Source organism: Chanos chanos, chromosome 10, assembly GCF_902362185.1.
Source record: "Chanos chanos chromosome 10, fChaCha1.1, whole genome shotgun sequence".
Classification (NCBI taxonomy): domain Eukaryota; kingdom Metazoa; phylum Chordata; class Actinopteri; order Gonorynchiformes; family Chanidae; genus Chanos; species Chanos chanos.
The window spans coordinates 8,845,907-8,861,314 of record NC_044504.1 but is presented as its reverse complement, the minus strand read 5'-3'; the positions used below and the strand labels follow the sequence as shown (position 1 = coordinate 8,861,314).

General features: G+C 42.1%; 1 protein-coding gene across 1 annotated transcript; it reads right to left on the bottom strand.

The window, feature by feature from the left end:
* Positions 1 to 260: 260 nt before the first annotated feature.
* Positions 261 to 15,159, bottom strand: fer1l6 (fer-1 like family member 6). The gene is made up of 41 exons (XM_030786669.1): positions 15,084 to 15,159; positions 14,741 to 14,864; positions 14,529 to 14,583; positions 14,287 to 14,418; positions 14,118 to 14,180; positions 13,938 to 14,016; positions 13,557 to 13,713; positions 12,945 to 13,131; positions 12,346 to 12,538; positions 11,909 to 12,225; positions 11,570 to 11,678; positions 11,291 to 11,468; positions 11,074 to 11,194; positions 10,882 to 10,982; positions 10,662 to 10,752; positions 10,321 to 10,440; positions 9,919 to 10,071; positions 9,645 to 9,816; positions 9,356 to 9,480; positions 8,930 to 9,064; positions 8,463 to 8,612; positions 8,077 to 8,184; positions 7,796 to 7,957; positions 7,453 to 7,627; positions 5,437 to 5,543; positions 5,143 to 5,268; positions 5,009 to 5,054; positions 4,812 to 4,856; positions 4,240 to 4,331; positions 3,947 to 4,075; positions 3,699 to 3,830; positions 3,429 to 3,556; positions 2,935 to 3,105; positions 2,641 to 2,795; positions 2,412 to 2,554; positions 2,023 to 2,111; positions 1,809 to 1,907; positions 1,393 to 1,634; positions 1,108 to 1,265; positions 588 to 688; positions 261 to 441 (listed from the first exon to the last, which is right to left on the bottom strand). Exons 1-41 carry the CDS (start codon positions 15,157 to 15,159, stop codon positions 261 to 263), a joined length of 5,427 nt encoding a protein of 1,808 aa, XP_030642529.1.
* Between the last annotated feature and the right edge of the window lie 249 nt (positions 15,160 to 15,408).

Sequence of the window (15,408 nt, the reverse complement as noted above, 5' to 3'; positions counted from 1 at the left end):
GCCCTAGGTTTTACAAGACTTAACAACCACGTTTACAGTAAACATACACAATATCAATCCAGTCACCAGATAGGCCGTACAGTTGTGCTCGTTAAAAAAAAAAAAAAAATGGAATATATCGCACTTATATTCTCTGAACTTGATCCACAGATGAACATATGTATAATGTACTTCCTGTAGATTCACTTAACTGAAAATAGTTGTAGTGTTTAGTGTGGTGTTCAGTGGTTGAACACAAGTCCTGTATCTCAAGGAGTAGTTCAGCCGTTGACAATTCTCTGTGTAATCGCCCCAGGCAAGGTGTAGAAGAGCAGGGCAATAAACAGGGCCAATATCAACACTAGCAGGGCAATTATAATGTATTTCTTGTAGTTTTTCCAGATGAGGTGTATAAAGCACTTAAGGGGGTTTGTAAACCAGGAGAAGGAGGTGTTGGGACGACTGGATGGGGAGAGAGACAGAGAAAGAGAAATTGTTAGCATTCTGCCCTTAGCCGTTAACATCACTGGAGTCAGTGCAGTGAGAATGGCGACAAAACTAAATGCTCACATTTAAAAACCAAAAAAAAAGTATGAATATGATCTTACTTGGGCTTTTCGAGTGGCTCTGGTTCCTTGCGGGCACGGCCTACTGGGTTCTTCTCTGCCTCCTCTGCGGTCACAAGGTGAAACTCTGCTTCAACCTTCCCCTGGGGGAAAAAGAAATATCTAGAGGTAGGATTCTGCAGACTCCAAATTATAAGGTCATGAAAGGCTGGTTTATTCTGACTATAAGAGTAACGAGTATGAAACCATGTAATCTATTCTATTGTAATTGCATAGGATGTGCAGTTAACAACACTGAGGGGGGGTGGGGGGTGGGAGGGGGTCTCAAAACTAAAGTGTTGACATAGAAAAGGCCAGGGATATGTGTGCGCTGCCTGTCATTTTTACGTAACAAACTGTTCCTTGTTATAATGTGATTTTTGATGTCAAATGTAAAACTTGCCTTAGGAGAATAGTTGCACTTTCACATCATTTGAAAATGCTATTTTAACAGTAACAGAAGTGCTTACAGGGGAGTGAGAGTCATGTAAATATGGGTAAAAGGAAGAGTGTAGACACGCACTGTTAGTTCTCCGCCCTTGGTAAATGGCCACCAGCCTTTGGCTCGTTTTTGCTGGAAGATTGACATGTTTTCGCTGAAGTCATTGAACATCTCCAGCTTACAGGCTTTGGCTGTTTTGGCACCCTTTGGAAACCTGTGTAGGTCCAACTCCACTGAGCCTGTGTGTTCATCATAACGCCAACACAGAACGGTTCTTCATCATGTTGTTTTTGACAAAAATAACTGTGGAAAATCCCACTAGTTTTGTTTTTAAATATCACGTTATCATAAACCCACAAAACTTACCCAAGAAGTCATCAGATGACAGTCTTTCAAAATCCCAGACTTGCATCACTAACACAGCAGGAAGTTTCTGCTCTGTCTTGTCCAATGAGAATATGTTTTCTCGTTTGCTAATAACCACCACTTTCTCAGCGGGTAGGTAATTGAATGGGAACACTAAACGCCAGTTGAAGTTACCCTCTCCAGTTAAAGAGTTATAATGAACATCTGTTTCTTGACCATCATCCTCAAGACCCTTCAACCACCTGAGAGAGAGAGAGAGACAGAACAGACACACTCTGTTAGACAAACAGATTGTTCATACAGCAGAGACATCCATGAACAATCTCTATATATCTCTGCTATCACAAGAAGAGTCTAAACGCCCACATTTATTCTCCCAGAAGTAAGTAAACAGTTTCAGTCAGTAAAGTTCTTACCCTTTAACATAGATGTCACTAGACTGCTGGCCTGTGATGAAGTTAGTGTCCTCTAGTATGACATCCGCCGTGTTCCAGATGACGATTCTCAGTTCATACCTGTGATGAGCGATTGGGGAAAAAAAGGACAAATCTGTTCAGTATGAAGTGATGGTGATAGTGTGTTAGGTTCAAATGAGACAGGAGAGTGAGAAAGGGTAAATGCAGGTCTGACCCTTTGGGTTTGCGGGGTGAGATGTCCACTGAGGGCCCCGGAGGAGGCATGTCCATGGGAAACATGTCCACCCACATTTGCAGCTGACCCTGAGGGAAAAGAAAAAAAAACCCAGCTCTCTGAGGGCAAGTGTATACACTGGACGAAAAGGCTCTCACAGAGGAACCAGTCAGAGAAACCAGCCACAAATACAAATGGACTTTTGGTGTAAGATGCTCCTTGTTGTTTTTAATACTTACTATTTGTGCTCACAGACACACAGAAAGGCATTACCAGTGGTGTTTTTTTTCATATATGGACCAAGTTGTTTTTGTCCATTTGAGAGACCCAGGTCTGGCGAAACAGTTTAAACAGATGAAGGCAATAAACCACTTGACTTTGTGAGGTACCTGGTCCATCCCGGGTTTTTCTTTCACGTAGAGAGTGCGGGTCTCAATGTGTTCAGGGACCAGCTTGCAGCCCACCCCAGGCATGTCTGCCCACCGGTGGAGCACCTTCAGGGCCAGGTGTTCGTGAGTCTCTATCACTTGCTCTGGTAGGAGATAGAACACATCTTATGTCTGCAATAACATTTATTTAAGAAAGAAAAAAAACCCCCTGAAATTAATTACGACTCACCCTCATCCACAAATACAGTTTTCCCGGTGAAGACTTTGTCTCCTATAGTAATTTTCCCTGGTGTGTAGCGTGGGCTGTCCAGGTTGTTGTCCTTGCAGAGTTTGGTCAGGAGCTCAGTGGGTTTCAGGGCATCTCTCCAGGCGTTGTATCCTTCACTGGAAGGTCATACCAGAGAAGAACCGGACACAAAAGGACCAAATAAGGCAGAGAAAAAGATGAAAAGAAATCAAAGAAAGAGGATGTGAAAGGGTTAAATGAACAGAGACGGACTCAGAGATCTGTCCCGATACTCACGTGGCGTATTCGGTGGGCAGGCCACAGGTGGGGCGATGGCGACTGTAAAAACGATCCTCCAAATCGATCCGTGTCTCTCCAATCAAATCATCGCCGCCCACCATATCGTAGTCGTAGATCAGAACAGTCAGCAGAGACTCCTTGGGAAACGAGGCCTGGATCTCAAAGGATCTATGAATGAAATGCCTAATTTGATCAAACTCAACTTGATTTAACAAACAAACAAATATAACAAAGAAAATTAGAGCATGTGTTGGTTTAAAAACAGGATATGAAGTTTCCACAGGTCAAAAGGAGCTAGAGGCCTCTTGTATGCCTAAACCTCTTTATTTTATGTTTTCTACTGCTAATGTCTGTGGTATTTGTATTTATCAAATATATCAGATTTATCAGGTCAGCCTGGGCTTGTCTAATGGCTGTTATGTCAAATGTTTTGAAAATAAGATTCATTTGAGAAAGAGAGAGAGAGAGCGAGTGAGAAAACTGTCCATCACCTGCCAAAAACAGGGTTCAGCTGTTTGGGGATGTAGTTGTCTCTGTCTTTGATTTCAGTTTTCCCGAGCCTTAGAACAATGTAGGGATCTGCTTTCCCGTCTGGGTCGGCAGGATGAAGGTTTGATGCCTAAAAGTCCGTATACAAGTGCATGTTACAGTGCGAATAACCACATTGCTTTTATATCAAGTAAAATATGTAACAGTTTGAATGAAGCTGTCCAGTCATAAGAAATCTGCCTTTTTAGCGCATCAATAAGAGGACAACTCACAGAGACAATGTATACACGGATCAGAACATCCACAGCGGTGTTTTGGGGAATCCCCTGGCTGATTATATACTGCCCTGAGTCCTCAACCACTTCCCCATTATCATCTTCAATTTTGTACAGACAGAACTGGCCCTAAGGGAATATATTCACTCAGTAATTATGGAGACATTCTCAAAGTGGTCACGGTACGGTCAGAGGAAATAAAAATACTAAATGTTTGTATCAATAACCTTAATATAATGACACACCTTAAACTTCCCGACAAACCTATCGTCGCTGGAGCCCTCGTCCTCGTTGGCTTTGCCACGGTACAGCTCAAAGGTTTTCAGGCAGTCATCAAAAGGACCCAACTCAGCCTCTAGCTCCTTATCATAGATCTACACCCATCTCACAATCAGTACAATCAGTAGTTACTTCCTCTCACAGTCCAACAGTTTCACTTGCTATGGCAAATAAGCAGCTTATTTTTTTTTTTTAGATACACCGGTGTAACATCAAACTGGTTTTCGTGACAAATTCTGAGGGTGACTTTGAGTCTGACCTGTAAGGTTGCCAGTCTGGGTACGTCCAGTGCATTTTGGACTTTCTTCTGAGTTTTCCTTCTGTCGCCAAAGTGACCCTGCATCCCAGTGGCTGAAGACAGAGCAACAGCATTATAAACCTCTTCAGTGCATATTGACATGCATACACATCAGATAAACCGTGGCTTGTATTGTGACATATTGCTTATCACTGCTAAATCGCTCTACGCCACCACATTACACACACAGTAAGACCAACACACTCATCTTCAACTATCTCACCACTTCACAATGCCCTAAAACAAAAACACCTAACACATTATCATATTAAACAACAAACTTCAACCTGATTTATCTAAATATGGTAGGAAATTCTTCTTTGCGTTACAGATACAGACAACATGCCATGTAATCTTATCTTAGTGTGTGTGAGACATGCCTGAAAACATAACCCGTCTGTAAAAAAACCCCCAAATATCATAATGTAACCAAAGTGCTTACAGTCCATGAGCAGCCTAAATAAAACGATTAAATTAGTATTAAAAGGAGAATATTGACATGGACGACAATGCAATGGACTGAATCTTCTCACCCAAACTCTGTACTCCATCTGAGAGCACATTCTGAAGCGGAGACACTGGAATAAAAGGAGGAAAAGGATTAAAACATGGACGTGAGTGTCTGAGGGAGAAGTCAAGATTCAGCTGGTCACATCATCACAGAGACCTGAGGAACAGACCGGCTGACTCCATAATTTAATACTTAAATTGACAACTAAAATCCACTTACCAGCCTCAAAAATGTCTGGAAACATACAGACCTCCTTTTGCTTTGACTGCAAGGGAAACAGTGATTTGTTACATGTTTGATCTAACCACACAGCTAGCAGTAATGCTCTGAATAGTATAAGGGCTCATTCTTGCCGTCTGGGCCTTCTGCACAGAGGCGTAGTACTTCGACCACCAGTCAATGACGTTCTCAGCTGATTCGTCCGCTATGGTGCGCCTCCTCCTTTTAGTGGACCTTCGGATGCTCCTTTTCGATTTGTCCTGTCGCAGAAGAATTAAGTTATAACGTTTGTGTGCGTGCGTGTGTGTGTGTGTGTGTGTGTGTACGTGCGTGTGTGCGTGTGTTTGTGTGTGTGTGTCTTTGTTTATGAGCATGAGTGTGTGTGTGTGTGTGTGAGAGAGAGAGAGTGTGTGTTCTCTCCATCTCACCTTGTTCACTTGCTCTTCTGTTGTAGTGGTGGGCAGTCTAAGAGGTTCTTCCTGTTCTATGTTGATGTAAACAGGATCAGCACTCTCTATGGATGGCACAACCGTAGCTACAAAAAGTCACAAACAAGCACTATGGTTATGATTTCATTAGCCCATTAAAGCCATTTTACAAAAGGGTGAAACTGGACTGTACAGTGCTGCAATGCTAACCAAAACCTTCACACATACACTGCGTGTATGTGTGTGGACGTTATGTGTGTGTGTGTGTGTGTGTGTGTATGTGTGTGTAGAGATTATGAATGTGTAGAGGTGTGTGTGTGTGTGTGTGTGTGTGTGTGTGTGTGTGTGTGTGTGTAGACATTACGAATGTGTAGAAATGTGCATGTGTCTGTAGACATTCGTTTGAGCTCCAGCTGTATGCAAATGTGTTGGCCCCACTTGGTAAAGTGTGTGTGTGTGCGCGTGTGTGTGTGTGCGTGCATGCGTCTGTGTGTGTGTGTGTGTGTGTGCATGCGTGCACGTGTTTGTTTGTGTGTGCGTGAGTGTGTGTGTGTGCGCGCGCGTGTGTGTGTGTGTGTGTGTGCACGCGTGTGTGTGTGTATATGTGTATGTGTGTATGCGTATGCGAGTGCTTGTGCGCATGTGCGTGTGTGTGCCTGTGCGTGTGTGTTTGTGTGTATGTGTGTGTGTGTAAATTATGAGTTGTGCGAGCTGTGCGCCAATATTTTGGCTTCTCTGGGTGAGGCATGTACATGTTGCTAAGTTTTACCTGTGTGGAGGGTTTTCTTCACTCATTTTAATGCATTTTTAAGCTATTTTTAATGTGTTTACAAATGAAACATAATTTGTTTACAAAAGTGAATATGGAATGCACCAACATTTGCGCATCCTGCCTATTAACTGTTTGTAACACCTCTATTGGCAAACATATCAACTTTCAATTTTTTTTTTTTGTAGCACAAATCCTTTATGCAGCACAATTTTTTTATGCTGCTCTCCGTGTCATTCAGGTTTGGGGACTATGGAACCCATTAAAAAAAAAAAATAAAAAACATATTTATTTCCTGTAAGTATTCAACCTCTTTTCAGTTTCAGTCTCTTGACTTGTGTATTATTTCTTCCACCCACACAGTATTTTCTGTTTCACTGCATGTCACATACACCCCCACATCCACCTACCTTTTCTTCAAACGCTTGTCTCTTTTCTCTCTAAACAGACCTTCTCTGGTTGGGGATGCACAGTTCAGTTTTAAATTCGTCATAATTTCATCATAATTTCATGGCATCATAAGGCACCTTGTTCCAAAAAACCTGATTTAATCACGTAATTTCACGTAATTTAAACGAAGGTTTTTGATTAGAGGTCACAGAGAAAGGTTATACCTACCACAACACTTCCGTGCAGGTAATCGTTATGTGACATTGCTGTGTTGAATCTGTGATCAACTATTCTAGTGTCAGCTAAACTGTCACGCAGGGCCTTTGTATTGGTATACTAGATATTTTTCTTGTTTATGGCCATTTTAAATTTCCTACATTTTTAAGTCATCAGATAACTACTGTCAGGACCATGGTTGCTGGAATGTGATAAAACAACAACCACAATTAAGATTAAACTCACTTTAGGGTGAAAGTTCATTTATGGCATTATTTCCACATGACCAACTGATGCAATAATAGAGGTTTTCATCCAGCCTTTTGTGATACGCCTTTACACATGCCATGTTAAATCATTTAATATTTTTGCTTATAAAAACTGATTATGTGTTAAAGTTTTCCAAGAAATATCATATCGAACTTTCTACCACATCAAAGGGAAGTAAGGTAATTTTCCCTCATAGACTTACAGGAAAACGTATTTTGACTGAGGGTGACTAGACTTTTACACACATACACACACACACACACACACACACAGTAGTATGAGGATAAACATAATAAGAATGGTGAATTTTGAGATATACAATAAGCACAGACTATGTGGATTATGAGTTGAGTTAATGCAGAAATCTGTACCTTGTGAGGTAGAGGGTTTATCTGCTCTGGGTATAGTGACAGGGGGAGGTGTGTATTTAAATGGGACTAGGTTGTTGATGACATGGGTGCCCACAAGCGTGCTGCGACCAAATGCACGCCAGTCCACCACAGTGATGGAGAGAGGGGGGTGTAGGTGTTCGTCCTGTGGAAGTTCCTAAACACAGAGCCATGGTTAAGTTATCGGGAGAGTCAAACACCATGCGAGCTAACAGTGCATTCATTCAACCCAACACAGTACCGAATCTAAGTCAAACCACTCAACACCCAAAGTAAACCCAAACTCAATTGATGTATAAAACCTAACCCAAAGAAGAGTTCTCACCACTTCAAAAGCATCCACGAGCACAGAGAAATTCGGGTTTCTTTTGTAGCTCTGTATGACGGAAGAGGTGATGCCATTTCCAGCACACTCAATAAATGCCTGAGGTCTGTCCACCGATAACAGCTGCACTTTCTTCAGCTCCCGAAGACCCCAGAACAGTACCTTCACAACACACACATCACTTCACTATCACTTCCCTCTCAAGTACTATCAGTTTCTTTGAATTCACATTTAAACAGAGGAACGTAGAGATGGCCTTTATGTTTAAAGGCCCTCCTCACCTCCACTCTGTATTTTCGGAGGACAGGTCTGATGTATGAGGGTACGGGGTGGATCACTCCTTTTGGTTCTTCTAATTCAGGAAGAGATCCCTCTCCATCCTCTGGGATCTGTGGGTTTGGGATGCATGTAATACATGATTCAAAGTACTTATTAATCTGTGAATATAATTAATTTGTGATTTAGTATTATTACTTATTATTTATTACTGATAATTAGACTGCTGTGTTTTAAATCAGCTCCAGGTACATTCCCAGTGGAGCCTTTTTGTTCTAAAAGAAAACTGACTGATTCAGTACTGTTCATATCTAATCAGCTCCTTCAGGAGGCGTGATAGAGGCTGAGGGAAGGACAGCAGAGTGAATTTACCTGAGTCAGAGTCGTTTACCTGAATGAGCTCAAAAGCACCAAGGAGGTCTCCTCCTGATTGGCTGCCACAGTAGATTGGGCTGTACTGCAGCTGTGGAGGTATATAAGGCTCATCTGCCAGTCTGACTGTCGGCATGGTCACCGTCGAGCCCAGGTACTCTGCCTTGCCCTACAGAAGCCACGCGAAAACTTAAGAAGGTAATGAATGCCTAATTCTCTTAATTCATTTATTTATTTATTAATTTAATTTTTATTTATTTATTACTTTCTCTTTTTTTAGTGTTTATGCACAAAAATGTATTAAAGACTCCGTTCTCCAACTCAAAATTATATCAGACTGTTCCATTCACATACATTTGTTTTCTTTTGAGACTGCAACAGAAAGTCACAAAAGTATTAGTACTTTTTACTTTATTAGTGCTAGTGCTGTGTTGTCCAATGCATAGTTAAAAAAAAAAAACAGAGGTGAGAGTGACTTTGTCTCACCAGAGCGTCATCGTCATAGACTTCAATAATGATGCACGGGGGCTCGAGGGCATGCTCTTTCACATCTCCATGTAGAGTCACCTCATTCACCAACAGAGTCTGGTTCCAGGTCGGAGTCAGCGTCTGGTTAATAATCTGAAAAAATCAAATAAAAAAGAGGGCATGGATCACATGACCACCCTACAGAGGAATTAAGATAAAGGGCTCTTCCCTCTTTACCCTTTGAAAGGTGTGTCTTGGTTTTTGCATTACAGAGCTCTGGGCAGTAGAGATCTTCTCAGGCTACAACACTGAGCACACGTCCATGATCAGTGATAAATGCATCAACTTTTCAGGAATCCCAGTGGATGTGTGGCTAGGAAGACTATTTCATTTTAGAAGCACTAAAAAGCACCAGCAGCATTCTCAGGCTGTGTGTTAGATTACCGATGTGTTCTGGCTGTTGGACAGGAAGGACACCCTGGCAAATGGGTCTGAAAGCCCTGAGGAGTCGGCCGCAATCAGACCACGGGCCTGGTACATATGAGCCCGCAGTTGGAACTGGTGTCGCTCTGGAAACGATTTAACAGACAGTTTTGTTTCAGAGAAGCAACAGGTACATTAACAATTTAAAAACAGAAGAAAAAATCTCACTACTACAATACTGTATTATACACTTTTATTTTTATTTGATTGAGAAATGAAGGGTATAAAGCAGAATACAGAAGTCTCTTGCCTCTGTAAATCAAGGAATCAGGAAAAGGGCTTTGCACTTCAGCGGATGAACACAATTCAAATCCAGACGGTAGGTTGTCCAGCATGTGGGAGGATTCCATGCTAGTTCCAAGCCACAGGTACACATCTAATTTGGCCTGCACTAACCAGTTGGTTACACGCTTTCCAGGGGGCTGACGGATGCAGTGGGAAAAGAGAGGATGAATGAGTAAAACAGGGAGAGAGCAGATATGACAACAGGCAGTCTCAGTGTAGCCAAGTCAGGAGATGAGTACCTTGAGGAAAAGCGTTTTGATCTTTCCACAGTCTCTGCCCATCTTCTCCGGGCTGTCTGAGAACAGGAGTTGTCGCGCGGGGATGCGAGCGTATGCCAGTCGTTTGCCATTACTGAGCATCCAGATGAACACATCTGGAATGGTGTGTTGAGGCTGAAGCGAACATCAGACAGCATTATTTAGTTCATTAGTTAGCAATGTTTCTAACTAGCCTTGACCATTGAGCAATCGTCTCACATTAGCACACGTTAAACCAAAACATTCAGGTAGCCAAATACTGCAGGATCAGATTGAAAAAAAAAAAGATTTACAGTAAAAAGGGATATTTAAGGCAGGCATTCACATTTATGTGAACACAAACACACACACATGCGCACGCACGCACCCACACAATTTACTGACCTCCTCGACAAGGAATCTCAACCTTTTGGAGAGTTTCTTGGCCTCCTGGAGCATTCCTTTAACAGTCATTGGTTTCCTCCTGTGTTGAGTTACAGTGTCTACCACACCAATCATACTGTCCTATGGACAACAGACAAATAAAAGATTATCCATTAAGCCACTGATCAGCAGTGCCAGCTTATCAATGCTAACGGTATTAATGAAATCATAACTATGATGAAGTTGATGTGAATATGAAGTTGAAGTTCACATGATTATGCAGATATTGTGGTGTTTGTTACTGAGGACAGAGTGAGTGGCCCCTTGCTTTAGTCTGTGTACAGAAGTAACATGCTACCCACCAACTCCTGTGTGCACAGAGTCAGACGTTTCACGTCCAGTTTGGTTAGATGGTTTACTTTCACCCTTTTCTCAGCAAAAGCTATAAAATCCCTGCAGTTACACACAATAAAGAATACTGAATAAAATATAAAGCAATACAGTTATGGATGGTCATACACACACACACACACACACAATCTACATCCTTATTGTCTTTTGATGTGCACATAAGCATGGTACCTTGAGTTTCTACAAAACTCCCGGAACACAGCTCTCATCAGAAGCTCCGCCTTGGGATCTAAAAGTTTATTCAACTCTGCCACTTTGGCCACACCCCATTCCTGGATTGGACAGACAGCACATGAAACTAATGGCACAAGTTCACACAAGACAATACCATTGCCAATGAGTGAAATTTGTGGGTTAACGCACAAACGTTCGGGCGATGGTATCCAGCATGTTGGAGTGGTGAAGACGATAGGTCCGATTTTCCCATCGACTTATAACAGTAACGCAAGGCTTCTTTCTCCATATGGGCAAGTAGAGGAAGTTCCTGTGAACAAACACCAAAGTGTAATACTCTGATGTGTCTGCCTTAGACAGATACTTTTCAGTGATTTTTGTGGACGTCACTGATGTTTAATTGCACCTGTTTCCATCTACGATAAGGGGTTTCTCAGGTGGTGTTGTCGACTTGCAGGCTGTAATGTCTTGAGATTCCAAAAGAGGTGTTGACATGTGGATGTCTCCACCTTGAGGATCATACGCCCTCTCCACTCTCTTCCCCTTGGCGGGAAGACTACCATCAATAAAGTTTCCGTAATTTCCTACATGAAAAAAAAAGCATGCACTGGGATTACTCTAGGAATGTGAAGAGGCATGGAGCAGTTTATTTCTGAACTTCTACTGGGTGAGGATTCACGATTACCAATTGTGAACTCGAAGTTGATGGGTTTGTCACCAATCTTCCTGTCAATCATGTTCGCCTCAAACACTGTGGCAAAAAGTACAAAGCTCTCCTTTTGATGTTCACTGGCCTGCAGAAAATTCACAGGTTAGATAAAGGAAAGGTTCTCTCTGGTTTCTGAAGGACTGACACAAAGGGAGAATAGACAGGAGACAGTGCGAGGGGAGTCAGAAACATAGATAGATAGATAGATAGATAGATAGATAGATCGATAGATCGATAGATCGATAGATCGATAGATAGAGATAAGTAGGCGTAAATCTCACAGAGCTATTGCTATTCCCTATCCCTGTTCCTCACCTCTGGTGGGGAGTCCACAGGCATCACCTCTGCCCCAACAACCTTTCCTTTCTCCTCCTCTCCACCTTGTGCTCCACCAGCTCCCCCTGGCCCTGGTGCTTTCCCCCCCTTGGGACCCTTGGTGTCCTTGGCTGGACGAGAGGAGTCAGCCCCTGGTCCTGACAGAATCTCCACCACCAGCTCGATGTAGATCCGTCCTCTGTAGGCGACGCCCTCTCCCACACCTTCATTCAACTCCTGATTGTCATCCACTAGTGCTGAATTTCGGGCTGAGCCATAGATGTTGACCCAGGCCGGTCCGAAAGTTGGGAGAAAACCTGGAGAATGAGAGTAAACAGTACGGAAAAGAGATCAGATGCACCAGAAAAAGACGCTGTCTCCATGAAATGCAGGCTGGTCAGAATTTTGGCAGAAACCACACTGGTAGGTGAGCCAACCGTTGTCTCCATCCTGGTCGTTGGAGATCTTGCGCAGGTCGATGTAATGAGTGCCAATGGCCACATCATTCATGCTGCCCTCATCCAGCACCTGAATCTTTAACCTTTGGCAAAGTGGAGGAAACATTTCCTTAAACACGATTTGTTCATTCCACACCGGGTCTGCCGTGCTCTTCTGGGTCGATGTCCTGCCCTGTAAAAGGGAGAGAAAAGTAAATGAGAGGGAGCACTGAGAAAGACTGCAGCTGACACTAATGGCCAACATCGCCCAGCGGCAGATAATACATATGTATTTTATATTTTACACACACACACACACACACATATCTAAATATATGCTGTATGTATGTGTGTGTGTGTGCATATATGTGTGTGTGTGTGTGTATACATACATACATACATACATATATATATATATATATGTATGTATGTATGTATGTATGTATGTATGTATGTATGTATGTATATATGTATGTACAAGAGTTCAATAGAAACAAGTGACTGACTGAGTCTACAGGACGTAAAAACACAGGTTATTGAGTGTGACTCAGTGTGACTCTGGCCTTAGTTATGATTAAACACTGTCTGTGCAATCTTACCATTTGGCTAAAGAAGGACACCACCACATATGGGTCTATAAGGGCAGTGTTATCTCCGACGAAGGCCTTGGTCACATTGGCCATGATACTGGAGTTCATTCGGGGCAAACCCTCAGCTCGATACACCTTCACGTAAAAGGAGGCCCAGGGACGCTCAGACGGCAAACCTTCAGGCAGCAACAGGTTTCTGGGTCAAAGCACAAAGCAGTGAGATGTCATATCCCCAAAATCCATTTCGAGGATATTTGATCATCAGCAAACCTCATCCTGAGCTGTCTGAAAACTGGGCGTAAAAAATAGGAATTTCCTGTTTTCCAGCGAAATCTTGTGATATCCTGAGTGGTGACGGTTGTTGATAATGCAGATAGAGATGTCAACAGATTAAAAATGAAAATACACACAATGACTGTTCACTGTGGCTAGAAGCAGAGCATTGGATGTTTATAATCAGAGCATGGGCCCGCCAATTATCGTTTAATTATACCTACCTAATCAGTCATAGTGTGTGACGTATTATTTTTTGATTGTTTGTTTGTTTCGTCTCTCGTTGAGATCTGTGCTTTCCCATAATTCTGTAACCAAGTATTGAGTGTAACAAAGAGGTGCACTTACTTCTCAATCTGTTCTTCAGCATCACTGAACTTCTGTGAAGGATGGGTGACATCACCCTTCCCTGCTATGCTGATGTCACATTTCAGATAACCTCTCACTCCTTTGCTAATGTCTGCAGGGTCCATAAGTGTTGCCCACTTATTGATGAACTGATGCCCTGGCAGACATTGAAACAGAGTTGATGAGGTTTGTAAAAGACAGTGTCGCTTGTGGAGCTGATCTTCTGTGAAAGCCGATCTTTCTTTAAAAGTAGATAAACTTCGGGAGGAGATGAGGGATATTTTATGAGGTTAGATTTGGGATTAAATGTAGGACTATGCTTAGGGTTAGATTTTGATTATTCTGAAGGGGAGTGTCCACAGGGTAGTTTCCAGCTCTCACCTGGTTGACTGTACACAGTTCCAGCATCCAGTTTAAAGTTGCCAATGCAATAGCTTTTCATGATCTTTGAGTGCATCACCTTCATAGGTGAGAATAAATTAAAAACAGAGTTACTACCATTTCACCAAGATGACCATAAACATATTCAATGTGCTCATTCTCTCTTGCTTCTGTACTTACTGATAGCTTGATTACTTTGTCAAAAAAGGTTTCTTGAGGCCCAAAAAAATCAAACACAAAATACTGTTGGAAAAGAAAACAAAAAAGGGGCATTGTCATTTAGAGCACAGATTAAACCTCAGTTATTGTGTCATACGAAGAATTGCAATAGGAAATGCAGACGCATAACCTCATTGTAAAAGGGTGCATTGGTCCCCTCTTTGACTGTGGTTTGTTTCTTCTCATCTCCTATTTCAATCACCACACTCGGGTCTATATTCTCCCCAGCCAGCTGTCGAGCTTCTGTGATGTTTATGGCAATCTTTGGGTACCAGATACAACATACAGATAGTCACTTATACAACTTTAAAATCAGATACACAGCGCTGACATTTAGCCTTCTGTTGTTATAAAGACTGGTTTCATCTGTACCTGGAAAGCCTGTGGTTTACTCTCACCCTCCAAAATTTTGGCAACCTGTTTGGACCTGGAAGAAAAATCAATTATATTCTGATACCTTATACAGTACATACTAGATACCCTTGAAAATGAGTGTGTGTAGACACACAAAGGCTCTGGCAGTAAAAAGGACAAACAACTGTTAACTGCTCAGTCATTGCGGAAGCAAGAAGAGCACAAAGCACCTTTTGGTGTTGAGCACCTCTTTAACTTGAAAATACTCTAAGAGATCAGGCCGGGTTTCTTCCTCAGGATTAGGTATTTCCAGCACAGCAGACTCCCCAAGATTTGTCTCTGCTTCATCACCATCTAACAGGATGATAGAGTTTACACGTCAAACAGATCAGACTGAGGGTTCAGCCATAAAAGGATCACAAGCACCATTCATGTAGAACCGCTGTAATTAAGAGCTGCCTTAATCCAAGAATCATTTTTAGGGTTTATGAATGTCAACAAAGACGCACAGTTTCAATGTCTCTACAGGACCTCTGTACATAACATGGTACATGTTTGCTTTCCAGGCCTTACCCAGGGCACCTTTGTTTGTAATGACTAGACCTTTGTTGACTTTCTTCTTCTTCTTCTTTACCTTGAATCCAAACATACCCTTTCTGGAAAAGCAAAGAGGAAATTTAGATTGCACGCAAACTCATGTAACACTCACCTTGTACTTTCAGCATCAGTTTAACATCAATTACGACAACAATCAAACTAAGAGCTTATAAATTGTAGTTTTGCTCAAAGCTTTTAAATAAGAATCAGACGATATAAGGCAACGGTTTTCAATCCATTTCAAAAGATCCCAGTGTCATTAGAATATTTTTTTGCCAGAAATAATTTAAGAAATCAAGGG